Source organism: Camelina sativa, chromosome 18 (assembly GCF_030686135.1).
Source record: "Camelina sativa cultivar CO46 ecotype springtype chromosome 18, ASM3068613v1".
NCBI classification, from domain to species: Eukaryota; Viridiplantae; Streptophyta; class Magnoliopsida; order Brassicales; family Brassicaceae; genus Camelina; species Camelina sativa.
In genome coordinates, this window is record NC_141897.1 from 3399689 (window position 1) to 3425760 (window position 26072).

The window sequence follows — 26072 nt, forward strand, 5'->3', positions numbered from 1 at the left end:
GCAAGGATACAAGGCGATCAATAACTGGTTACTGCATTTATCTTGGTGATTCTCTGATCTCGTGGAAGTCAAAGAAACTGAGTGTAGCGAGCCGTAGCAGTACAGAGTCAGAATATCGTAGCATGGTGCATGCGACTTGTGAGATTATTTGGCTGCAACAGCTCTTAACGGACCTACATCTCCAGGTGACTAGTCCTGCTAAGCTTTACTGTGACAATAAATCGGCTATGCATATTGCGATGAATCCAGTTTTTCATGAGAGGACAAAGCACATTAAGATCGACTGTCACATGGTTCGTGATCAGATTAAAGCTGGCAAGCTCAAGGTTTTTCATGTACCATCAGAGAACCAACACGTAGACATTCTCACCAAACCGCTTCATCCAGGTCCTTTCTATGGATTGCTTTCTAAGATGTCATTATCAAGTCTTTATCTTCCAAACTAGACATCTTTGAAGATAACGACTTGAGAGGGGCGTATTAGATACATGAGGATTGGTTCAACCGGATATCGGTTATCTCTGTTTACTTAGTTTGGTTTAATGAGATGTTTGTATATAAGGAGATGAGATTAATTCTCCTAAACTAAGCTTTATAATTCATATTTATTTTCTGTTAAGAATGTTAGTTAGAGCCTTGATTGCTCTCCTCTTCTTCTTCTCCGATGTACTTTTCCGGTGAATCAGAATCTTAATATATATATATATATGTTAATTGTGGTAAGCCCTTTATGTTTGCAATTGACTTCACGGAAGCTTCCCATTGCTTGACCTTCCTCGGTTCTCTCATTGCGTGACATTTCTTCAGTTTATGGAAACTTTTTCCGAAATCTCCCTTAAGGTTTTTTACGTCGCTCGTGGTCACCTTGTAGAAGACTGGGATCACGATGAGTTTGCCTTCTTTCATTCGCTTGTCAATATTCACAACCTCTTCCATGCACCAATAAGAGTCTGGGTACTTCTTGGAAAAGATCACTACTGCGATTTTCGACTTGTCGATCTCGAAGAAGAGCTCTTGTAATCCCCGCCCTCCCTGCAAGAAGGTATCTATGAAGGCATTAATCCGTTTAAATTTCAAGTTATTCACGAGATCTTTGACCAAGTCCCTGCGCACGTCATCTCCACGGAAACTGATGAAAACCTGAGGACGGCGGCGGATTTGGGCATTGGGTTGAGCGCGATTAGTGAGAGCGGCCATTGTTGTTAGGGTTGTGATGTTTACTGTTGACCACTGACCCTGAGGACCAAAACAAAAACGCAAAACAAAAAAAAGTATCCTTTACCAATATAAAAGACAAAGTCACAAAACACCGACAAAAAAAGAGAGACACTCTCTGACACGAATTTATCATAGTACTAGACAACGCGTCATTGATTCCAACGTGCGCTAACGAACGAACGTTCCCTTATTGATAGCTGTTTGACCAACCAACTGGACTGACGGCCTTTGGGCCCATGGTTCCCTTCCTAGTCGTCTTGATGTTGACAAGTTCTATGAGAAAGGAAACTTTGCACTTTGATTAGAGAGAGTACATTATATACGAGATGTTTTTTTTTTCTTTTTTTCCCCCTTAAATGGTAAGAAAATCAGGGAAGGATCTGATTTCACACAATTAACATAGGACACCTTTTTTTTTTTTGGTTCATTATGGTAGTGAATAACAATTAAACTGAGATGTAACGTCTGTTCGGTGCTGTCCATAAACGATAAAGCTGGTACAAGAAACCAACCAAAACCGGAAAACCTAGTAAACACTTGACAGGACTTAAACCCGTTCTTCAAACATGAGTGAGAAAAAACCCGTTGGATGAGCTCAAACATTTACTCTTTTCTTTTCTTCTTTTCTTTTTGGTCAAAAAAAGGAAAAAAAAAAGAGGGAGAGATGCAACACGAAGACTTCCCGGGAAGTCACCCATCCTAGTACTACTCTCGTCCAAGCACGCTTAACTGCAGAGTTCTAATTGTATCTAGTGCATTAGTGCCGGTATGATTGCATCCTAGGAACAAATTAACAATAACAAGCTTAAATATTCTTCCACACTTGGTCTATTTAGGCATGTAATTGACGAATTAAACTGATTTATCATCAAAAAAATCACAGAAATTAAAAACATTTTGTGTTTCATTACTTATGAGAATTTTCAAAAAAATAGTTGTCTCACTACAAGAAAATCGTGTATTTATAGCGTAAGAAGATAGCGTTTTAACGCTTTTTGCTATGTTAAATAAACGTGAAATTATAGATAGCGCTTATTTATAAGTAGACGCTATAAATGCATAAGTCAAACTTAAAAATGTTCTCTTCGATATGTGTTTTTGATTGATATGGTTTGACAACCCTGTGTTCGTGGTCGATTCAACAATGTTTTCGTGGTCGAGTTTTGGTGGTTTTGTAAGATGGAAAAGTCTTGGGTCTAGCTTCCAAGGTATGATCTTGTCTTTTTTTTTTCTTTCTGATATGTGTTTTTCGTTTTCTAAGAATTAACCATTGAAAATTTTTCCACTTGAAGGGCCAGCCTTGATTTTCAGAAAGGGACAACTAATTTTGTGCATGCATCTGCACTGAGATTGGGTAATCCTAGTGACATGTTCTGTCCCTGTATAGATTTCCGCAATATGTGCCATCAGCCGATAGCTACAGTGTTGGATCATTTAGTGATTAGGGGTATGGATCAGAAATACAAGAGAAATTCATGTTGGAGTAAGCATGGGGATATTAAGAATGATAAGTCAGCTGAAGATCCCAAAGTTGAGTTAGATGCTTATGACTTGATTAGGACAGCTTTCTTTGATGGTGGTTCTCAATCGACGAGCTACTTTGTAGATCAGGCAGATGTTGTTGATGGTGGTAGTGAAGAAGAGTCTGAGTTTAGGAAGAAGCTCGATGATGCAGAAACTCCACTATACTCCAACTGTCCCAACTACACGAAGGTGTCTGCAATTATGGGGCTTTACCGCCTCAAAGTAAAGAGTGGAATGTCAGTGAACTATTTTGATCAGATGCTGACGATGATTCACGATATGCTTCACACGGATAATGTTCTCCCGCAATCAACATATGGGATAAAGAAGTTCCTGAAGATGTTTGGCTTCGGATATGATATGATTCATGTATGTAAGAACGATTGTATTCTATAGCGGAAGGAATACGAGGCTATGGAAAGCTGTCCAAGGTGTAATGTTTCAAGATGGGAGAGGGATAAGCAAACTGGTGAGGAGAAAAAGGGGATACCAGCCAAGGTATTTAGATATTTTCCAATCAAAGACAGATTGAGATGGCTATTTAGATCCAGAAGGACGGCTGAAGAGGTTCGTTGGCATTTCAACAATAATAGTTCAGATGGTACAATGAGGCATCCAGTGGACTCTTTAACGTGGGCCAATGTGACTAATAAATGGCCAGAGTTTTCAGCTGAACCAAGAAACCTCCGCCTTGGTATCTCTACAGATGGGATGAATCCTTTCTGCATTCAGTCCAGCACATACAGCACATGGCCAGTGTTCTTAGTTAACTATAACATGCATCCAACATTGTGTATGAAAGCAGAGAATATAATGCTGAGCCTGTTGATCCCAGGACCTACATCACCAGGCAAAAAAATTGACGTCTATCTAGCTCCATTGATAGATGACCTTAAGTAATTGTGGAATGAAGGGCTTGTGGTTTACGATTAGTTTATGAAGGAGAATTTTACACTTAAAGGAATGTTGTTGTGGAGTATCACTGATTATTCTGCTTTAGGAACATTAGCTGGGTGTAAGGTGAAAGGCAAACAGGCATGTGTTGTGTGTGGAAAGGATACACCTTTCAGGTGGTTGAAATTCAGTCGGAAGCATGTTTATTTGGGAAACAGAAAAATACTTAGACCTGGACATCCTTATAGAAGAAGAAAAAAAATGGTTTGACAACACTGTGGAGGAAGGGAGTGCAAGTAGAATTCAAAGTGGAGCAGAAATTTTTAACATACTCAAGGATTTGAAAAATGAATTTGGCAAACCATTTGGGGAAAAAAGTAGAAAGAAACGAAAAGGAGTATCTGAAGATGAGGTGCCTTTGGACGAAGAAGATGATGAAGACAATGATAATTGGAGGTGGAAGAAACGGTCCATCCTATTCGAGTTACCTTATTGGAAGGTAAATATTTACTAAGCCTTTTAATCTAGTAGATTTCAATAACTTTCTACTTGCATATTCTTTTTGAAATTGACTTTTTCAATTGGTCTTTATTTTATATGTTAGGATATGCCGGTTCGTCACAGTATTGATGTGATGCATGTTGAGAAGAATGTGTCTGATGCTATATTGTCTATTCTTATGCAATCTGCTAAGTCAAAAGATGGTTTGAAAGCAAGGAAAGACTTGGAAGATATGGGGATCCGTGGAAACTTACACATTCAGAACAAAGGGAAGAGAAAGTACTTACCTCTAGCTTCGTTTTGGCTGTCCAAAGAAGAAAAAAAAATATTTTGTAAGAGGTTAAGTTCATTCAGAGGACCTGACGGATATTGTGCGAATATCGCCAATTGTGTTTCTGTGGATCCTCCACTAATTAGTGGATTGAAGTCTCACGATCATCATGTGCTTCTGCAAAACCTGCTACCAGTAGCTTTGCAAGGCTTGTTACCAGATGGACCAAGGATTGCAGTTACTAGATTGTGCAGCTTCTTTAACAGACTTCGTCAACGAGTTATTGATCCCGAGAAGCTTATCACATTGGAGGCTGAGTGTGTAGAGACATTGTGCCAACTAGAGAGATATTTTCCTCCCTCTCTATTTGATATTATGTTCCATCTTCCCATACATCTAGCAAGAGAAGCACGTTTGGGTGGACTTGTCCACTTTCGTTGGATGTATCCATTTGAAAGGTACTCAAAAGTTTTCATTTGCATTTGTGTGTATTTGTTGTGTTCTATACAATTAGTAACTAACATGTTTATACTTAACATGTAGGTACATGAAAACATTAAAGTCGTATGTAAAGAACTATGCAAGGCCAGAAGCATGTATGGCTGAAGAATATTTGGCTGGAGAATGTATTGCATTCTGCATGGAGTTCCTTCAGAATTCTGTAATATTTCAAGAAACAACAAACCGTAATGAGGATTTCGAGTCCTCTGAAGGTCGTCCATTAAATAAGGCTGCCCAAATTGTTCTTACTGATAAAGAGCGAGACATAACCCATCGATATGTTTTAATGAACATGGAAATGATGAATCCATATGTTGAGTAAGTTCATCCCTAAAGTGACTTACCCCATTTTTTATTACACCATCATTACTGTGTATAAACTAACTTATTGTGTTTTTCTTTAAGTATGCATTTGGAAGAATTACAAGCTACTGATTGTAGATGTGCCAGGAGTGAAACTTTGTTATAAAAGTTTCATGCAGAGAGGTTCGCACAATGGGTAAAAAACAAGGTATTATATCATTATTTTTCCTTTATATCCGTTGAACACCATGAGCATATATACTACTAATTACGTCTTCTTTATCTTTGTCATTAGATCCCTGCTAACTCAGAAGATCATTCAGCCAAACTGAGATGGTTAGTTATGGACCAAGACATACAGCTGAAACATATAAAGGGTTTATCATCAATGGGCATCGATTTCACACTGAGGATGTAATGCGTAAGACTCAGAACAGTGGAGTAACATATGAAGCCTTTAGCATGTGTAGATCTAGTGCGAGAGACACTAAACATATCGCGGACATAGTTGCGTTCTATGGAGTTATACAAGAGATCATAATACTGGACTACCACAAGTTTCAGGTTCCTCTATTTAGGTGTAAGTGGGCCAACAAAGGAAACAGTGTGAAAAAAGAAGAAGGATTTACACTAGTGAACTTCAATGTCAACCAATCAACGTATCTTCAAGATCCTTACATCCTGGCATTGCAAGCCAAACAAGTTCTTTATTCTAGAGAAAATGATTCATCACCTTGGTCTGTAGTTATGAGGGAGCCACCAAGAGGGTATCATGAGTTAGAGACAGAGGAGGAGTCTCTTGTTGCACCCTTAGTAATGAAATCATAAGGATAGAATTACAAGTTAGTCATATGTTTTCATCTCTTTCTAACCATTCAAAAGTCAGTTGTGTTTCAGGTGTATTGTAATGACGAGACGGAGCAACCGTAATTTAGGCCTTGCCCCAACTACTGACACTGACACTTCCCAGCACAATCAGGATGCAATGTCACACCAGATTAAGGACGAAATTCATCATGAAGACATTTCCCAGCCGGAAGTGCAACCATTAAGTGGAGAACCTCAAAGTAGTGAGGTAAATACTGAAAAAAGGAAAACAAGAGGGCCAACTAAGATGCGTGGAGTTGCTAAACACCATGAGGAAAAGGTTGATGTTGATTTTTGGTAGGTTCGAAGTGAAAGATTTTGGCAACTCAGGAAGGCGCAGATTCGACACACCACCAGCCGCAAATGAATGACTCGACTGGCCCATGAGATGGTATGGTCAAATTATCTTACTGAGTTATTTCTAATATTCTGAGATGGTATGGCTCATGAGATGGTATGGTCAAATTACCTTTGTTATCTGTAGACGAAGAAGAGTTCTGACCCGTCCAAGGTGAGTAGGAGCAAAGTTTGGATAGCAGGACATACTCATTCGGACAGAAAACTAGTGAAACAAGAATTTGCGGAAACAATTGTAAGTGAAATGGTAGCAGAAATCAATTCACTCAATTAATAATGCTTCTTCGTATAGCACACAATAATCCTCTTTAATTCTTTGTGTCAAGAACAAATCAAATCCATTGATAGTTGTAACATCCGTGAACCGAAATCCTGGTTTGGGGATGTGCATTGATCGATGCTGGAAGAGCATCGGTTGATGCTGGAGGAGCATCGGTCTATGCAAGTTCAGTTTTCTACGTTTTGACTTAAGTTAAATGCTGCGTTTTGGACAAAGAGAAAAGGAAAACCCTTAAGTCATATGTTTGTCTCATTCGAGGAGTTTTAGCCGTTTTCAGAGAGGAAAGAAGAGAAAAAAGAGTTTTAAGTGTTCTTGGTGAGTTTTGAGAGATTGGAGGCGTTTCTGTAGAGATCTGTTGCTGAGATATTGTAGGAGCTTCCTAGGAGCGTGTTTTTGCTTGTTTGTGGTTCAGAATCTTCTGTGTCAAAAGTAAGTGTATGACCATGGCTTATCTAAGCTGGAGATTCCTCTGATCTGTTTGTTTATGTGTTGTTAGGCTTGTTAGAATAATATTTGAGGCGTTAGGAAGCTTTCTTGTGGCTTGGGATCGAGTCTTGTGGTTTCAGGAACGAAGATCCGGCGAGAAGCGTCGAGGAAAACGATGCTCGGCATGTGCATCGGTCGATGCACTATGTGTGTCGGTCGATGCTAGTGCAAGGACGGCGTGGATTGACCTATGAGCATCGGTCGATGCCATGTGGAGGCGTTGGTCGATGCGATTAGGGTTTTCGCGTGATGTCGAGCATGCGTTGGTCAATGCGTACCCAGTGTCAGTCGATGCTGTTCCCTGTTGGTGTCGGTCGATGCAAGCCTTGTGTCGGTCGATGCAGAGTCCGGTTTGTTGTTGATTGTTGTTTGATGGTTCGAGTATCTCTATTGCTTGTGTGTATAGCCCAGTAGATGGGAGGATTGCCTGACTGAGTGTTTATAAAATACTCATGCATTGCAATTTGTGTTTGTGGTGCAGGTAAAGGCAAAGTGTGATGGTGGAATCAAGGCAATGAAGAGGATGATGTTCTAGGGACTCGATTGGATGTTGTCTGGCATTGCTAGGTTGCTAGAGTTGAGTCATTAGAAACATTGCTAGGTTGCTGGTTCCATGTTTTTTGATGATTGGCTATTGGATTATTGTTACATTTTATTATTGGCTATTATTTATTGGATGGTTAGGTGGCTAGTGGATATGGGACCACTAATTGTAGTTTATTTTTATTTATTATTTAATTATTTATTATTTAAAAAAACGGGTCAGGTCGTTTCAGTTTGGTATCAGAGCCCTTACGGTTCTAGGTTTGGGTTCACTAGGTTTCTGTTGTGATGTTTGGGATTACATATCTTGATTGATTATGTTAGTTAGTCAATTATGTGTGGTATGGAGTCCTAGAACATCCTCTTCGAGTTTATGTCTTTGTGTTATGATACTTGTGTGCTTAGTCTTCTGTTCATGGTAGTGCAGATGGTTAGAGAGGATGATGTTGCTGGTCGTGGTCGTGGTCGTGGATGCGGACGTGGTCGTGGTCGTGGTAGGGGCAAAGTCCTTGAGGTTAGTGAGGCTGCGGACCAGAGTGTGACAGCAGAGGGTGTTGGCGAGTCACAGGGTGTCCAGGGGGATTCCATGAGTGTGGCGGGAGGGGGCGGTGTTGATGCTCCAGTAGCCGATGATGTTAGGACTCCAGCTGTGGGAGTTCCAGTGGGTGGATTCTCGGATGTTGACCTTGCGGGTTTGCTGGCACAGTTGTTAGAGCGGTTGCCGCCAGTGGCACCGACTCAGGCTCAGGTAGTGCCACCAGTGGTGGCAGCGGAGCGGCAGCCAGTGGCTGCGGATGTGAGGGTCCATTCTCGTTATATCAGCATGCTGACAGAGATGGGCCGTATTAGTACCGAGCAGTTTTTGGGAGGTACTGATCCTACCGCTGCGGATGCGTGGAGGACGAGTGTGGAACGTAACTTCCATACCCTGAGATGTCCTGAGGAGTTTTGGGTGGACATTTGGGTCCACCATTTGACTGATGATGCTCAGTTGTGGTGGAGTTATGTGGCAGCCAGGAGAGTGCAGAGGGAGATGTCTCTGGCTGACTTTGTGTTGGAGTTCAACCGCAAGTATTTCCCTAGAGAGGCACTGGATAGGTTGGAGGTGCAGTTCCTTCAGCTAGCTTAGGGGACTCGGTCAGTGCGGGAGCTTGATTTGGTGTTCGGTCGACTTCTGAGGTATGGGGGTTGAGATATGGAGTCTGAGGAGGCTCAGATTAGGAGGTTTTTGAGGGCCCTACGTGATGACTTGAGGGTTCACTGTAGAGGGCGGATTTATGCTTCGCGTGCAGAGCTGGTTGAGACTGCAGCAGGGATCAAGGAGGATATACGGGCACAGTCAGTGGCGGCTAGCCCAGCAATCCAGCCTAGCAAGGCTCATCATCAGGGATGTTCTAGCAAGGACGGCAAGCCTGCGCAGGGAACCAAGAGGAGATGGGAGGCTACGCAGAGGCCGGGTGGTCCGAGTTGCTTCGGGTGTGGGGGCAAGGATCACAAGATTGCTAGCTGTCCTAAGAGGAGTGCTCCGACGGGAGCAACTCGTGTATGATATCATTGTTGGGAGCCAGGGCACATGAGGCCCTATTGTCCCAAGTTGCAGCCGGTAGCAGTGGCAGCGTTGCAGCAGGTGCAACCGGGAGGACAGCAGGTGGCACGGATTGAGCAGGCGCCACGGGTTTACACGACTGCAGAGACTGGTGGAATTAGTGTCGGGGCGATCACATGTATAATTTCTAGTACTTTGTCTTTGTGAATTCTTAGTAAGTCCACATTTCATTTTTTCCTGTGATAAAGTGTTAGGTTCTCAACACATGAGGTTTGTGTAGGGACCTTGTTGGTGGGCGAGTTTAAGTCCCACGTTATGTTTGACTCTGGAGCTACTCATAGCTTCATTACCCCGGAGTGTTCAGAGAGTGCGGGTATTATGGGAGATCCCAAAGAGCGTGCGGGAGTTGTTTTTGTTGTTGGAGGAATGTTTCTGAGAGTTATTGGTCGGGCGAGGGGTATTGATATTCAGATCGCGGGAGAGTCTTGGCATGTGGATTTGCTTATCAGCCTAGTGGAGCTGTATGACGTTATCCTAGGGATGGACTGGTTGCATCAGCATATGGTTCATTTGGATTGTCATCGGGGTAGAGTGGAGTTTGACCGCTCAGGAGGGAAGTTGGTTTTTCAGGTGATTAGACCGACTTCGGAAAGTCTCGTGATCTCGGCCATTCAGGCTGGGTAGATGATCGAGTAGGACCGTGAGGCTTATATGGTTACCATATCTATGCCAAAGTTAGTAGGGAAGTCTACGGTTAGCGGTATTCAGGTTGTGGAGGAGTTTGAGGATGTGTTCCAGTCATTGCAGGGATTACCACCTTCTCGGTCTGATCCTTTTACGATTGAACTGGAACCAGTGACGACACCGTTATTCAAGGCTCCTTACAGGATGGCTCCAGCAGAGATGGCAGAGCTGAAGAAGCAGCTAGATGATTTGTTGAGCAAGGGATTCATCCGTCCTAGTGTATCACCGTGGGGAGCGCCGGTGTTATTTCCGCTTGTGTATTGATTACAGGGGTCTCAACCGGGTAACATTGAAGAACAAGTCCCCTCTTCCGAGGATCGATGAGTTGTTGGATCAGCTAAGAGGTGCTACTTGGTTCTCCAAGATAGATCTGGCGTCGGGTTATCATCAGATTCCGATAGATGAGGCAGATGTGAGGAAGACTGCTTTCAGGATGAGGTATGAGTATTATAAGTTTGTGGTGATGCCGTTTGGGTTGACTAACGCGCCAGCAGCGTTTATGAGATTGATGAACAGCGTGTTTCAGGAGTTTCTGGACGTGTCTGTCATCATTTTCATCGACGACATCCTGGTTTATTCTAAGAGTCCTGAAGAGCATGCAGTACATTTGAGAGCAGTTATGGAGAAGCTGCGGGAGCAGAAGTTGTTTGCTAAGCTGAGCAAGTGTAGTTTCTGGTAGCGGGAGATGGGTTTCCTGGGTCATATTGTGTCTGCAGATGGGGTTTTTGTAGATCCGGAGAAGATTCAGGCTACCAGGGATTGGCCTAGACCGCATAATGCCACGGAGATCACGAGTTTTCTGGGGTTGGCAGGTTACTACAGGAGGTTTGTGCAGGGGTTTGCGAGCAGAGCACGTCCTATGACTAAGTTGACAGAGAAGGATGTCCCTTTTGTCTGGTCACATGAGTGTGAGGAAGGTTTTGCAAGCCTGAAGGAGATGTTTACTACCGCTCCAGTGTTGGCTTTGCCTGAGCAGGGAGAACCCTATGTGGTTTATACAGATGCATCGAGAGTTGGTCTGAGGTGTGTGTTGATGTAGCATGGGAAGGTGATTTCCTATGCTTCACGGCAGTTGTGGAAGCATGAGGAAAACTATCCTACTCATGACTTGGAGATTGGTGATGTAGTTTTTGTCCTGAAGATTTGGAGATCTTATCTTTATGGTGTTAAGGTACAGGTGTTTCCAGATCATAAGAGCATGAAGTATATATTCACTCAGCCCGAGCTGAACTTGAGGCAGAGGCGGTGGATGGAGCTGGTGGCGGATTATGATCTGGAGATAGCCTATCATCCTGGTAGGGCTAACTTGGTTGCAGATGCTTTGAGTCGGAAGCGGACGACTTCGGCTCAGAAGCAGGATATGGAGTCTCCGGTAGGGGAGATCAGTGCGTTGAGCTTGTGTGCGGTTTCTCGGGAGCCGTTGGGGTTGGTTGCTGCTGATAGAGCGGATCTGTTGAGCAGAGTTCGGTTGGCTCAGGAGAAGGATTTGGGGCTGGTGAATGCCTCACAGGATGGTGATTAAGAGTATCAGGTTTCGGCTAATGGTACTATTTTGGTGCATAGGCGGATTTGTGTGCCTAAGGATGATGAGTTGAGTCAGGAGATTTTGATTGAGGCTCATGCGAGCATGTTCTCTATTCATCCATGAGTGACTAAGATGTACCGTGATCTCAAGAGGTATTATCACTGGGTCGGGATGAAGAAGGACGTGGCTAGTTGGGTTGCGAGGTGCGATGTGTGTCAGTTAGTGAAGGCTGAGCATCAGGTACCAGGTGGATTACTTAAGAGTATTCCCATTCCAGAGTGGAAGTGGGATATGGTTACTATGGAGTTCGTGGTAGGTTTGCCATTGTCCAGGACGTTTGATTCTATTTGGGTCATTGTGGAACGGTTGACTAAGTCAGCACATTTTCTGGCCATTAAGAAGACTGATGGAGCAGCGGTCTTGCCTAAGAAGTATGTGAAGGAGATACAGGTTGCATGGGGTGCCAGTGAGCATTGTGTCTGATAGGGATTCCAAGTTCACTTCGGTATTCTGGAGGGCATTTCAGGCAGAGATGGGCACTAAGGTGCATATGAGTACAACTTATCATCGCCAGACAGATGGACAGTCAGAGAGGACAATCCAGACGTTGGAGAATTTGCTGAGGATGTGTGTGTTGGATTGGGGTGGCCATTGGGCAGATCACCTGAGCTTGGTAGAGTTTGCTTACAACAATAGTTACCAGGCAAGTATTGGGATGGCACCTTATGAGGCTTTGTATGGGAGGTCGTGTCGTACACCGTTATGCTGGACTCAGGTGGGGGAGAGGAGCATGTACGGGGCAGATTTTGTTCAGGAGACCTCTAAGAAGATTCGGGTTCTCAAGCTGAACATGAAGGAAGCTCAGGATTGGCAGAAAAGTTATGCCGATAGGAGGAGGAAAGATCTTGAGTCTCAGGTTGGAGATAGAGTGTACCTCAAGATGGCCATGTTGTAGGGTCCGAACAGGTCATTGACTGAGATTAAGTTAAGTCTGAGGTATATGGGTCTGTTCAGAGTGATTGAGCGAGTTGGACCAGTGGCATATAGACTGGAGTTACTTGAGGTTATGCGAGCATTCCATAAGGTTTTCCATGTGTCTATGTTGCGGAAGTGTCTCTGTGAGGACGATCAGTTGTTGGCTAAGATTCCTGAGGATCTTTAGCCTAACATGACTTTGGAGGCGAGACTAGTGAGGGTTCTCGAGAGGAGGATAAAGGAACTTCAGAAGAAGAAGATTCCTCTGATGAGAATCCTTTGGGACCGTGATGGTGTTGAGGAGCAGACTTGGGAGCCAGAGGCGAGGATGAAGGCAAGGTTCAAGAAGTGGTTCGAGAAGCAGGTCCCAGTTGTAGTCCGTGGCTGGAGCGGGAATGGAGTATTCCACTCCATGTCTCTTGTTTACTTGGTCGCTTAGGGTGGTTGATTGTGCAACTAAGTAACAAGATGAGGTGGTGCTTGGGGTACGGAATTCTCGTGAGGCGGTGGTTTGAGGAAAGTTCTTGAAATAGAAGTTTCTATAAGTGGAAAGTTTCCAAAAGTGGAAAGTCTAAAAATAGAAAGTTTTATGTGAGTTAGAATTTGTCCATTTTTAGTGGAGGGAAGCCTTCGTGGCGGGCTGTTTAGCCGTGTGTGGCCTTTGTGGCGGGCTGTTTAGCCATTGTGTGGCCTTTGTGGCGGACTGTTTAGTCGTGTGTTGCCTTTGTGGCGGGCTGTTTAGCCATTGTGTGGCCTTTATGGCGGGCTGTTTAGCCATTGTGTGGCCTTTGTGGCGGGCTGTTTAGCCATTGTGTGGCCTTTGTGGCGGGCTGTTTAGCCAATTGTGTGGCCTTTGTGGCGGGTTGTTTAGCCAGAGTGCCTGTTTAGGTGGTTCTTTGGGACAGATGGTCTTTGTGACGATCCTTCGGGACAGATGGTCTTTGTGACGATCCGTGGGGCAGTGAGATGATCCTTGTGTGGTCATGAGGTATTCCAGTGAGGGGATATGTGGTTTGTAGTACATTGAGTTGTCTTACACGAGCCACAGGAAGGAAACCTGGATAGGGATAGGACTCAGACGTGTTCAGAATTGTTTGCTTGCGTCTCTTAGGGGACTTTGGTTCTCCTAGTACCGTCATATTCTAAGCTTTTGTGGCTTGAGAGTATGATTGGTATATCGACTTTGGATGACGATCCGGGGGCGCAGTGTAGGGTGGCAACCCGAGAGACGAGTATTGGACTTCTTTATATATTATGGCATGCGGGATTAGGCCTGATGAGGGGCCAATATTATGGCATGCAGGCTTCGGCCTGATGAGGAGCCAATAAACTTAAGGTTTAGGCCTTTGAAAAAAGGAAATTCTAAAAGTCAAGAGAAAATAATGCCTGGAGCGTGAGTCTATCGCCTAGAGGTGACCTTTCGTAGACCGGTCGGAGGAGTGTGGACCGTGGAGACGGTTGCACGGGAGTCCTTGGCTGATGGTAGTTCAAGATTCGAGGACGAATCTAAATTGGTGGAGGAGAATTGTAACATCCGTGAACCGAAATCCTGGTTTGGGGATGTGCATTGGTCGATGCTGGAAGAGCATCGGTTGATGCTGGAGGAGCATCGGTCTATGCAAGTTCAGTTTTCTGCGTTTTGACTTAAGTTAAATGCTGCGTTTTGGACAAAGAGAAAAGGAAAACCCTTAAGTCGTATGTTTGTCTCATTCGAGGAGTTTTAGCCGTTTTCAGAGAGGAAAGAAGAGAGAAAAGAGTTTTAAGTGTTCTTGGTGAGTTTTGAGAGATTGGAGGCGTTTCTGTAGAGATCTGTAGCTGAGATCGTTGTAGGAGCTTCCTAGGAGCGTGTATTTGCTTGTTTGTGGTTCAGAATCTTTTGTGTCAAAGGTAAGTGTATGACCATGGCTTATCTAAGCTGGAGATTCCTCTGATCTGTTTGTTTATGTGTTGTTAGGCTTGTTAGAATGTTATTTGAGGTGTTAGGAAGTTTCTTATGGCTTGGGATCGAGTCTTGTGGTTGCAGGAACGAAGATCCGGCAAGAAGCTTCGGGGAAAACGATGCTCGGCATGTGCATCGGTCGATGCACTATGTGCGTCGGTCGATGCTAGTGCGAGGACGGCGCAAACTGACCTATGAGCATTGGTCAATGCCATGTGGAGGCGTCAGTCGATGCGATTAGGGTTTCCGCGTGATGTCGAGCATGCGTCGGTCGATGCGTACCCAGTGTTGGTCGATGTTGTTCCCTGTTGGTGTCGGTCGATGCAAGTCTTGTGTTGGTCGATGCAGAGTCTGGTTTGTTGTTGATTGTTTTTTGATGGTTAGAGTATCTCTATTGCTTGTGTGTATAGCCCAGTAGATGGGAGGATTGCCTTACTGAGTGTTTATAAAATACTCATGCATTGCAATTTGTGTTTGTGGTTCAGGTAAAGGCAAAGTGTGATCGTGGAATCAAGGCAATGAAGAGGAGGATGTTCTAGGGACTCGATGTGATGTTGTCTGGCATTGCTAGGTTGCTAGAGTTGAGTCATTAGAAACATTGCTAGGTTGCTTGTTCCATGTTTTCTGATGATTGGCTATTGGATTATTGTTACATTTGATTACTGGTTATTATTTATTGGATATTTATTGGTATTAGATATTTCTGCTGTTGGTTGTGATTGTGGTTAGATGGCTAGTGGGTATGGGACCACTAGTTGTAGTTTATTGTTATTTATTATTTAATTACTTATTATTTAAAGAAAAACGGGTCAGGTCGTTTCAATAGTGAAATGGGTTCCACATCTACTTCTAGTATTAAAGAGGATGCTGTCAGTTAAGTCTTAGGGAAAGACAAGTCTGGAAGGGTTAGAGGTATGGGCATAGGGGTTACTGCTACAAAGCTATCATTCATTCAGGCTAGAGACGCCTATGTCCAGAAGCTCGAAGCAACACAAGCGGAATTGATCACCAAAACTGAAGATCTCCAAAATGTAGTTCGTGACTTGGCTAAAGGGAAGAAGGTTAGTATATTTAATTTTAAATCATGTGCTTGATGATAAGGCCAATTTGTATGTTTGTGTTTGTATTAACTTTATTACTCTTTCCACAGTCTGATGATTTTTCTGCATCGGAGGCTAGTAATGGTAGCCAAATTGACCCTAGGTGTCAACTTCTGGATTGGTGTTTAGAAGATGATGTTGTTGTCGGGGAAGGAGAGTTCTGCTCAGCCGAACCAAATTACAAGATTGGTCGTATTGCAATTGGTCCTAATGCAGCAGTTGTCGTTGTCAAATTTGTAACAAACAAAGATGCGTTTGTATGGAGGCCAACCACCATGGTTGTCTATCTTGGGGATGCTGTGGGAACGAAAATTGCATGGCCAACTGATAAATTGATATTGGACAATGGTGCAACATCCCCACATGAAAATCAATATGCTGGTTCAACGGTAATGTTTTACTTTGACTCTTAAATTATTATGAGATTGTAGAAAGATTTTAAATATGTCATTTTTTTAAATGACTTAGGCATCACTTGATAAAATCATCATCTTTCATTGGAATTCGGAGAATGTAGTAGTTGCTGAGGGTCGTTTGTGGTCAATGGATCCGAAAGAAAAGGCCAACAATATCCCTCTCGGACCTAATGCTGCCATCGTAAAGGTTGAGAAGGTCATTAAACATGACGCTTATTTGTGGAGACCTACTGATGATATGGTCTTGATGGGTGATGCACTTGATGCCTTTATCGCATGGCCAATAAAGAAGATATTGCTGACTAATACTATACATCCAACAAGAACATCATCACCAATAGCAACATCACCTACGGTAAAAAATCTATCTATTGCTTAAGTTTATATTTGTTGTTATTGGTGATGGTCACTTCTGATATAAGTGTCTGTTTGGAATATAGACTGTGAGTTGCAGCATCAACACCACCAAATCAAATGGAAAGAAAAAGTGCATGCTGTTGGATTGTAATAATTCAGGACAAGTAGTTGCAGAAGGCAGGGTTTGTTCAACCAATCCAGAAGACAAAATCCACTTTGTCCCCTTAGGTGCAAACGCTAGCAAGGTATGGATAGAAGTATCAAACATTGGAGATGCAAAAGTGTGGAAACCAAATTCAGAAGTGGAGTTAGTTTCTGATGCTTTAGGTACAACAGTTGCGTGGCCTAATGATAAACTTGTGTTTGTGTGAAATTGTGGTGTACTTTGAGCTTGTGTGGTTGGATTTTAATTTATTAGTTTATGCCTTTAGAACATTGTAAACTTTGATTTCAATTAATGTGTTCAGGATTTTAAAGGTTTAACCTTTTTTTATTTATTTAAATACAGTAAATAATAAATTAATAAAAAATCAGTTAAATTAATCAAAAACAGTTAAAAAATATTATAACATAAAGTAACGCTAGTAAAAAAAAATAAAATAACTAAACAAGATTGCTATTATAAAATGGAATATAGCACTGTGTACAAACGCTATTTTATATTACCAATAAATAACACACTAAAACGTGCTATCTAATGTGCTGAACCTATTATCGTGGGCGATGATAGAGCGTTTACGAAAATGCTATAATATCGTTCGATAGCGTTTTTCCGATGCTAAGAATACACGATTTTCTTGTAGTGTATGTGTTCTTCCGAGGTCAAGCTCTCTGCTATATAACTCAATGAATCCTCCCAATTCAAGATCTTGATTTGGGTTGTTTGCATATTTCACCCTCATTTCCTCGAATTGTCTACCAAATCCGCCTCAAGGTTCTTCACAAGAATCACCACAAGGGTTTTTTTTTTTGCTTTTTTGAATGCTCGTGTAACTTTTGAAATTTGTTCAAGCACGTAACTGACTTTGTATACCTCTTGATGAGGACGTTGCCTCACCACATTATATATGATGAAGTTATCTCGCTATTCATATCCATGGAAACTGATGAATATTTGACGAGGACGATGCTACGGTGTAGGCTCTGCCATGGAAGGTCTCTAAATATAGCATTATTTCTATATATATATATATATATATATATATATATATATAATTTAGAATCTTTAAATTGATCATTTATAATCTTTAAATTGATCATATATTTTTTTTTTGAGTGCTCGTGTGACTTTTAAAATTCTACTTTTTATACACCTTGTGTTGTTACTTCACGATATATTATTTACAATTTGATCCGACCACACTACAAAAAACATAGCAGTTTCCGATGACCAAATCAGTCGGAAAAACAGTAAATCGGTTAAAAATTGTTTGTTGGAAAGTTAGTTGGAATTTCATTGGCAAAATCGGTTGGATTTCGGTTAGAAAAATACCTACTAATTTTCAACGGCAAAAACCGATCGACACTATATTACCCACAGTTATACAACCGTTTAAGTTTCCAATCGATATTCCTACCAATTATTTTCAACCGATTACTGAAAATATTCCACCCAAAAATTTTTCAAATTAATTTAAAATACAGATATTGAAAATTAATTAAAAATCAGAAAATTCAAAATTAATTAAAAATCAGGAAATACTATATATATATATATATATATATATATATATCAAGCCTTGAATTGGGCAATGGAGAGCCTTCTGGCGGCTGGCGTGGACTGTTATATTTTCGAGACGGATTGTGCAGAGCTAATGGTGATGGTGCAAGCTCCGGAAGATTGGCCAGCTTTTTCCAACTTGCTAGATGATTTCAGTTTACCAGATCCTCTATTCCCGGCTTCACCCTTAGGAGGATTCCACGTACGGCTAATGTGAGGGCAGATTGTTTTGTCCGTTCTTCGCGTACTCTAGTTTCAGAAGTATCTTTTGTAAATTCTTTCCCTCCAGTTTGGGCAACCAATCTTGAAGTTATTTTCTAATTTAATGTGTGGTTGACAAAATATATATATATATATATATAAGTTATTTTCAATAAAACCACATAATAGATTCTTATGTTAACAGTTTAGTCCTTTTTTGGGACATCTGACAAAAAAACTAGTTAAATTAAAACATTGAAGTCTAATTTTGAGTTTCATCATCAACTTCGTCTTCATTTGGATGACACTCCGGAAATTTGCTAAGAAGCTTCTCAATAATATCCTTCAAATATTGGATTGTTTTGGTATTTTCCCTTCTCTCCTTAACTAGCCCATAAATCTGGTTGCATGCTTCTTTTAACTTCTTGTCATTATCCAAGCTAGATAAGAAGGTAGCATCTAAATCTTCATGGTCTGGAAGAGATCCAAATCCAAATCATTGTCTTTTTTTTTTTAGTATTTCCTGAGATTCAACCATGCATAATGTAAAAATATGGAAACATCATGTTAATAATCAAAGAGTTAAGAAGTATCAAGGATCCAAGTGTTGATCTAAGATAGTAAAAAGCATGTTAAGAATAAAAATGAAATTCTCGTACGTTACGAACCAAATCGTTGATCATAAAACAAAAGAGCATGGTAGCCTGAACCGGTCCATCTTCAAGTGGCTCTTTAGATTGGAGGTCATGCACCTGTTCTTTCAGAGTCTCCACAATCCACTTACCCTTCTTGTAGACAATCATGCAGTCTTTTTACTTTTATAAACATCTTCAATGAAAGTCAGCATATTGAGCTCCACTCCACCATTTTCAATAGTCTGATATACATAAAGAACATAATTAATATCTATTGAAATTATTATTTTTAAAGATATAAAGAAATTCAAAATTACCATCTCATCTTTACCCCCCCCCCCATCCTACTATTACCTAGGTGGCTGCAGACAGACAAAATCAAATAAATGCAAGAATCACTTATTCTAAAGGTAGTAACACTACAAGAAAACATGGAATTACCGACTACAAAAACAATCACTATACAGTCGCAAACTACTTAGTAACGACTGATTGGCGACTAATAATTTTGGTCGCTAAACAGAGCGTCGCTAAAATAATCAGTCGCTAAAGAGTCAACACAGAGCTACTAATTGGCGACTGATAATTTTGGTCGTTCTTCCCACGCCAAACAGTCGCTAAAAGTTGCGACTGAATTGCAACGCTTTAGCGACTGATCTGGTTACTCATTTGCGACTGTTTTGGTTACTTATTTGTGTACGTTTCGGTGACTGTTTTACGATTGTTTAATTATCATGTTTCTAAAAAAAATCGGTTAAAATTGATATATTTGATTTTGTAATACGAAAACTGATTATGAAAACTATAACTAAAACATAACAAACATGAAATCAAACAAAGACATAAGTTTCAACATATATCCAACATAAGTTCCAGAAAATATCCAAAAAAACCATTTCAAGAGTACAAGTACAACCATTACAAAAGTTTTTAAGGTCATGAGGGATAGTGAAGGAAACTAACTTTGAACGTCCGCAGGGTCGGAGTCATTGGTTTGAGACTCGAGGAAGGCGACATAGTTTGGGTTAGTCTTGAGGAAGCTCACCAAGCGTTTGATCTCTGCTTGTTTCTCAGATGCAACCCGTAAAGCCTGAGCTGCAACCCGTGATGCCTCAGCTTCACGCTCTACTTGTAGAGCTGCTTGTTGCTCTATTTTGCGGTTAGCTTCTTCAAGCTATTGTTGCAGGCTTGTGAAAGAAGAAGAGCTTCCAGGGAAGTTCCGCTTCCCGTTGACGTAACTTCCTAGGCTTCCAACTCCAAAGTATGTTCCTCTATCACTTATGAAAGTAGACTGCATAAACAAAACAGAGAGAAAAAGTTAACATAATTACTTAACAATGAAAAACTTAATAGATTATTAGAAAGAAGCAAATTAACTGAAGAAAGAGCTCATCATCCCCCTCATGAGATAGCTCTAATCAACGTGAAGTACCATCAGAAGACTCATCATTATCCAGAGCAGCCAACTTAGCTTCCATTTTTTCTTATATGTCTAATGAACTGCTTGCGCGTTCTTATCCACAAAATTACCATCTTTTTTGGTATGAGTCCTGCAGAAAACTTCAAGAATAGTTGGCAGTCTTCCCAATTCCACTTCCTGAAATGTTAGACAATAAAAAGGTTAGGAACCATATTATGTAATTTATTAAACAATGAAAAAGTTAACTCACCATCTCTTGTTCGATTTGTAAGTAAGACTTCTGCCCTGATACATGCTTGTGGGGCCAAGACTATTACGGTCAGACATTCGAGCTGCTGAAGTGGTTGCACTTTTTGCCATGGCTTCTTATGTGTTCCAATAGTCACACATTTCTTTCCAAATATTGTTCTCAATCCAAGTCGGTTTCACTTTATCTCGCTGAGATGCTTCCTTGGAAAACTGGTTAGTGAGGGATCCCAGGTGTGTGTTTTCTACAAAAGAAGACTAGTGTTAGTGATCAAAAAACCAAAAAAAAAACTATAAATACAGAAATCAAATTGAAAGGAGTAGAAGTTTACCGCAAATTCCAAGAAGTGTCTTTCTCTTTTTTCATTAGAAACACAACCCCAACTGTAATATAGCCCATCAAACTTGTTTGTAAACCCTTTTGTAATCTTTCGGGTAAGTTTTGACTTGTCCTTACCAAACCCTCATACACAAACAAATCGAAAGTAAAAAATTCAAAAAGAAACAAACACAAACACAAGTTTTCCAAACACAAACAAAAGTGTTCCAAACACAAACACAAACACAAACACAAACAAACCTTCAAACAGAAACAAATCGAAAGTAAAAAATTCAAACAGAAACAAAACAAACACAAACACAAGTTTTCCAAATACAAACACAAGTGTTCCAAACACAAACACAAACAAACCTTCAAACAGAAACAAATAAAAAGTACAAAATTCTTAACATTCTAATCAAACACAAACACAAGTGTTCCAAATTCAAACAAACCTAAAAATTCTAACCAATCCAATAAAAAATCTAATCACTCTAATCAACAAAAAATTATATTCTTACCAAGTGGTTCCACGATCTAATTTGGGAGAGAGGACAATGGTATACAACTCACGGCCTGGCTGGACAAGCATGTCATGTAATTGGGCGAGTACATCAGCTGGGATATTTGATTGCCTTAAACCGTCATCCTCACAATCTGCTTCATCTTCTTCTTCCTCATGTGAGTTTTGCGCTTGAGAACTGTGATGCGATGCAGAGCCTGCTCGAGGTTGAGAAGAGGGTGGACGATGATTTTTGACGTGAGGAGACTGTCGAGGTTGATTCGTGACTGAAGGTTGAGGAGACTTTCGAAGTTGAGTCGAGAATTCTGGTGGATTCGTCGTAGAGGCGAGAGGTTGAGGAAAAGGACGCCTTTGGAGCTTCGCTGGAAGCTGATGCTCCTCGAAGTTGACTCGAGTTCTGGAACAGATTTGTCGGAGGTGGATAGTCTCTGTAAGTAGGTGTAGGTCTCTGGAGGAGTGGGACAGGAATTCTCTGAGAATCAGTGTCTGGGTCTCACTGGTTCGCCAGCGTGAAGGCATATTGGCTGGGAAGATTAGGGGTCTTCGATTTGCCGCTTGTGAGGGTCGATTTGAGGGGTTTCTTCTTCCTCCTCCTCTTTTCTTTACTCCTGCCATCAAAATCGAGAGATACAAGGAGGGACTATGACGTTTCTCGATTGAAAGCAATTGATATCGAGAAGAAGAGAAACGATTGAGTTGGGGATGTGAGGGATTAGGGTTTTGAGGAATAAACGAAAGAAGAAGAGAAACAATTGAAAATATATTTGAGGGGTTAGGGTTTTCTCGGGGTAGAAGAGAAACGGTTTGGGTTTGAGCCGTTTTGTTATAGCCCAAATTTTGTTAAAAGCCCAAATCAAATAAAGCAGTCACTAAAGAGTAGCTGTTTGGTCGCAATGTTTGGCGACTGTCAAATTGGTCTCCAAATTAGTCGCAAATTGGCGCCTACACTGCGACATTATGAATCAGTCTCGAATTAGCACATATTAGGTAACTGTTTTATTTTAGTAGCATTGAGTAGCAAAACAATCGCAATTCAGTCGTTGAATTTAGCGAATATGTTTTAGGTCACAACTTATAGTCGATATTTCCATGTTTTCTTGTAGTGTAAGAACAACATACATGTGCATATAAACAACATACAAACCATTTCCTCGTTATATAATTTTTCGTAAACTAGTGTGACCGAACAAAAAGATAGTATGGGTGGTGGTTTGGTGTGAGGAGGTAGTTGTCGTCTTGAGAAGTTGTAAAGGGTTGCTCTGGTGTATGTTCAATGGTGACAGACGCAATAGGTTTCTCACCAATATCATATAATTATTTATAGGAACATTTTTTAAAATATCCATTTTTAAAAATATCCATTTTTATGTCAATTTTTAAATAAATCTTTTCTGTTGTTTATTTTCAAAAATACCTTTTCAATATATAAAATGATTAAATTCTAAAAATCTATACTCCAAATATGAAACCATACACCCTTAAAACTATACCTTACATATAAAATAGAAAACTCAAACCTAAAAAAAGATTCTAGAAATTAGTTTAATATTTTATAATTGTGTAAAAGAGAGAAAAAATGGAAATGGCCAAGAAAAGAAGTATTTTTGAAAAAAATATCTTAAAAGTGGCATTGCTAAGAAATTCTCTTCTTCTTTTTTTAATGCATTTTAGATTTAGTTTTTTCATCTTTTTATGTTTTCATTGGTGAGAGACTCATTTAGATTTAGATTGAATCTCTCATCAACATAAATTTTAAAAAATAAATTAATTAATATTTGTAATAGATATAGTTAATATTTGTAATAGATATAACTTGAATACTTATTTCAAATTTTATTTTAAATGAAAAGAATTATAGCTAATATATTTTAAATCATATCAAACTACATTTTAAGTATCTTTCAACTTTGATTAATTAGTCATATTTGTTTATATACTATATAATAGTAATAATAGTTGTAATATATTATTTTAATAGTTATAGTAATTTAATTACCATTAACTAAAACTAATATTAATATACAATTTAAACTGATGTATAATGGAACTTATTATGTAGATAATTATTTTGTGATTTACAAAAAAATAATAACATCTAAACTATTTAATTAATGTTTAAAGCTATTAGAGATTGATTTATTATAAAGCTAATTATAAAGAGACATGTGTTGTATTTGGAACCCACATAAGATCTCATGGGTTCTCAAAGTCTCACAAATGAGAATTTTTGTTTTGTTTTTTTTTTTTTGACAAACCACAATTGAGAATCTATTCTCACTTAATTTCTCAAAAGATTATTTTTTTTAATTATTTTTTGGTGGTAAGATACTCAATGAGAGACTTTCACTCCACATGTTCTAAATTGCCTCAACCTTTTGGAGAACAGGCCCCATCCCCAAGACCGAAGTAAATAAAAAGATTGATCATCAAAATCGATAACACAAGAAAGAAACATGCGATCTTGTTTGGATATATGCTAGAATCACACAACAGGATCACCTCTTTGATCGATAACAAAAACAGAAGTTGAATAGGGAAAAAACTATAGGATATAGATATGGAAAGGAGATAATAGTAAATAGTAAACCTTGTATACACTATATATATTGTAAACCTAACATCTAATAGAATTATTCAGCCTCCATTCCTACATGGTATCAGAGCATCTATACCTAAACCTAGAATTTTAAACCTAATTTTTTTTTTTGCCAATGACCAAAAAAACATACAACAAAAACTGTATGATATTGATATAAGACAAAACAATGTAACTACAGAAAACAATTATTCAGAAGGAAGGTCGTACTAAGACCAAATAACACAGAACTACATAAAAAACAAAACAAAATGAACACAACATTCATAAGCCAGACAAACTATAGCAAAACATTTTCTACGAATCTTTCTTTCTTCTTATTTTGTGGTTTTTTTTGTCAACATTTTTGGGGGTTCTGTAATATCTATACCACATATTTCTTAATGTATCTAAGGAGGTGATGATGATGTGGTCACATGTGGTGGTTTTCATCTGAAAAACCTTATAGAAAACAAAAAGACCGACTAACCATGATACAGCGAACCGAAGGTTCCCATCAGTGAAAAGCAGTTTTGGTAAGAAGAAACCACAGAAAAAAGCCAACGTAGCAGAAACGAGAAGAGTTACTCCACTTCCGACATGTTCTGTTTTTCCGTAATTGGGATCTCTTCTCAACAGCTCTTTCTTAACCTCCCTGGTTGTACGCATTACTAGAACGTCATCTGATAAGGTACATGGATGAGTGAAACCGTAGTCGGGATAATTTTCAAAAAGAAACCGTAGTCGGGATATCTGAGAAAGGAGAAAAGCCGAAAAAGCTAAGTTACAATACTTAAACCTAGCTAGAACTGGCTTGAAATGTTTCTTCTAGACCAAGGCTAAATTCTTAAAACAGAATTTAAATACTATATATACTAACTAGTGACTAGACCAGACCACCCTCTAGAATCTATCAATAAAAGGATGAAAAACAATCAAAATATTACCTATCGTTCCAGACCATGCCGCTTATGCCAGCAATGTACTCCACAGCCTCTTTCCACTTCTGGATCTGCACCTTCCCATATTTATTCCTCAACCTCTGGAATGTTACACCGAACACACCATTGAATTTTTTCACCTCGCTAGGGGTCACATTGACAAAGATGGGGATCACCACGAGTTCACCAGCCTCCACGCACTCTTTCATCCTTACAAGCTCGTCCAAACACCACTTTGATTCTGAGTACCGCTTAGAAAAGATTGCGAGCGCAATAGCTGACTCTTCGATCTTCTCGAAGAGATCGGTTATTGGTTTACCCTTCTGCACTTTGTCATCTATGAAGTAGTTGATGTTATTTCTTTGGAGCTCAGTCAAGAGACGTTTAACGAAAGTGTGGAGGAGCTCTTCTTTCCGGTAATTGAGGAAAACCTGAGGACGTCTGTCTCCAGCTTGGGAAAAGGCTGCCCCCATAAGGTTTGATTTTACCAGCAATTACCTGGAAAATTGTCAGAACAAAAGTTTCAAAACTAAAGTCACTGTATAACACAAATCTCAAATTATACCATATACCAAAAACCTGGTGGAAAACTGAAAAGAAAAAAAAAACTCATTTGCAGCTACAAATCTTCTCTTCTGATATATATTCAAGAACCAAAAAGACAACAAAAGTGAAGTCAAAGAACTGAAAATTTGTCTGTAAGGTATGCTAATAAAGTAAAAAGTACAATCAGGCTAAAAAAGTTTCTAGAGGCATGAAAAACACAAAAAGAAACGATTCATGATTACAAACCTTCAGAAACGAAGAACAGCGGGTAGATTATAACTCACCAAAAAAGTTTGAAGACTATGAGGTTGAATCTTGATCTGTTTTGGGGATTCGAGAATAATGTTAAAGAACTAATATAAATTACCTGTTTTGGAAGAAGATGGGGTCGTCTAAAGTTTTTAATTAATAAATGAAGTGTAAAGACAAACCCAAAACGTTGTCAAAAACAAAAAACAAAAAAAAAAGACAAACCCAAAACGTTATTATGAAATATGAATCTATGATTAATGTATCTAAGTCAAAACAAAAAAAATAATGGGTATTGTAGGAAAATAGTTTAAGTTTAGCACCGTCCGGTTAATCCAAACAAACGGTTT

The 26072-nt window shown here is 39.9% G+C and overlaps 1 protein-coding gene, 1 long non-coding RNA gene and 3 pseudogenes across 5 annotated transcripts; 1 reads left to right on the plus strand and 4 right to left on the minus strand.

Moving 5' to 3' along the window:
• Positions 1-690: 690 nt before the first annotated feature.
• On the minus strand, positions 691-1197 carry LOC104763111 (TIR domain-containing protein pseudogene; annotated as a pseudogene).
• A 682-nt stretch (positions 1198-1879) lies between these two features.
• On the minus strand, positions 1880-1998 carry LOC147921455 (5S ribosomal RNA; annotated as a pseudogene).
• Positions 1999-2397: 399 nt separating this feature from the next.
• On the plus strand, positions 2398-16718 carry LOC147921456 (uncharacterized; annotated as a pseudogene).
• Positions 16719-19783: 3065 nt separating this feature from the next.
• On the minus strand, positions 19784-23161 carry LOC104760443 (uncharacterized). Its single transcript, XR_002036498.2, has 4 exons — positions 20902-23161; positions 20574-20814; positions 20281-20500; positions 19784-20194 (listed from the first exon to the last, which is right to left on the minus strand). It is a non-coding gene; the product is annotated as an uncharacterized LOC104760443 (long non-coding RNA).
• Positions 23162-24137: 976 nt separating this feature from the next.
• Positions 24138-25896, minus strand: LOC104760444 (disease resistance protein RBA1-like). Of its 4 annotated transcripts, none has more exons than XM_087498223.1 (3): positions 25758-25896; positions 24934-25425; positions 24138-24669 (listed from the first exon to the last, which is right to left on the minus strand). In XM_087498223.1, exons 2-3 carry the CDS (start codon positions 25398-25400, stop codon positions 24666-24668), a joined length of 471 nt encoding a protein of 156 aa, XP_087354349.1. In that variant the 5' UTR covers positions 25401-25425; positions 25758-25896; the 3' UTR covers positions 24138-24665. The 4 variants fall into 4 exon arrangements, with proteins under 4 accessions (XP_087354349.1, XP_010481672.1, XP_010481674.1 ...); XM_010483370.2 differs by having other exon boundaries at positions 24138-24739; XM_010483372.2 differs by having other exon boundaries at positions 25720-25827.
• Between the last annotated feature and the right edge of the window lie 176 nt (positions 25897-26072).

Coding starts and splice junctions, on each gene's coding strand:
- LOC104760444 (XM_010483370.2), bottom strand. CDS start 25,400: ATGGGGGCAGCCTTTTCCCAAGCTGGAGACAGACGTCCTCAGGTTTTC. Junction 24,740..24,933: donor GGCATGGTCTGGAACGATAG/GTAATATTTTGA, acceptor CTCCTTTCTCAG/ATATCCCGACTACGGTTTCT.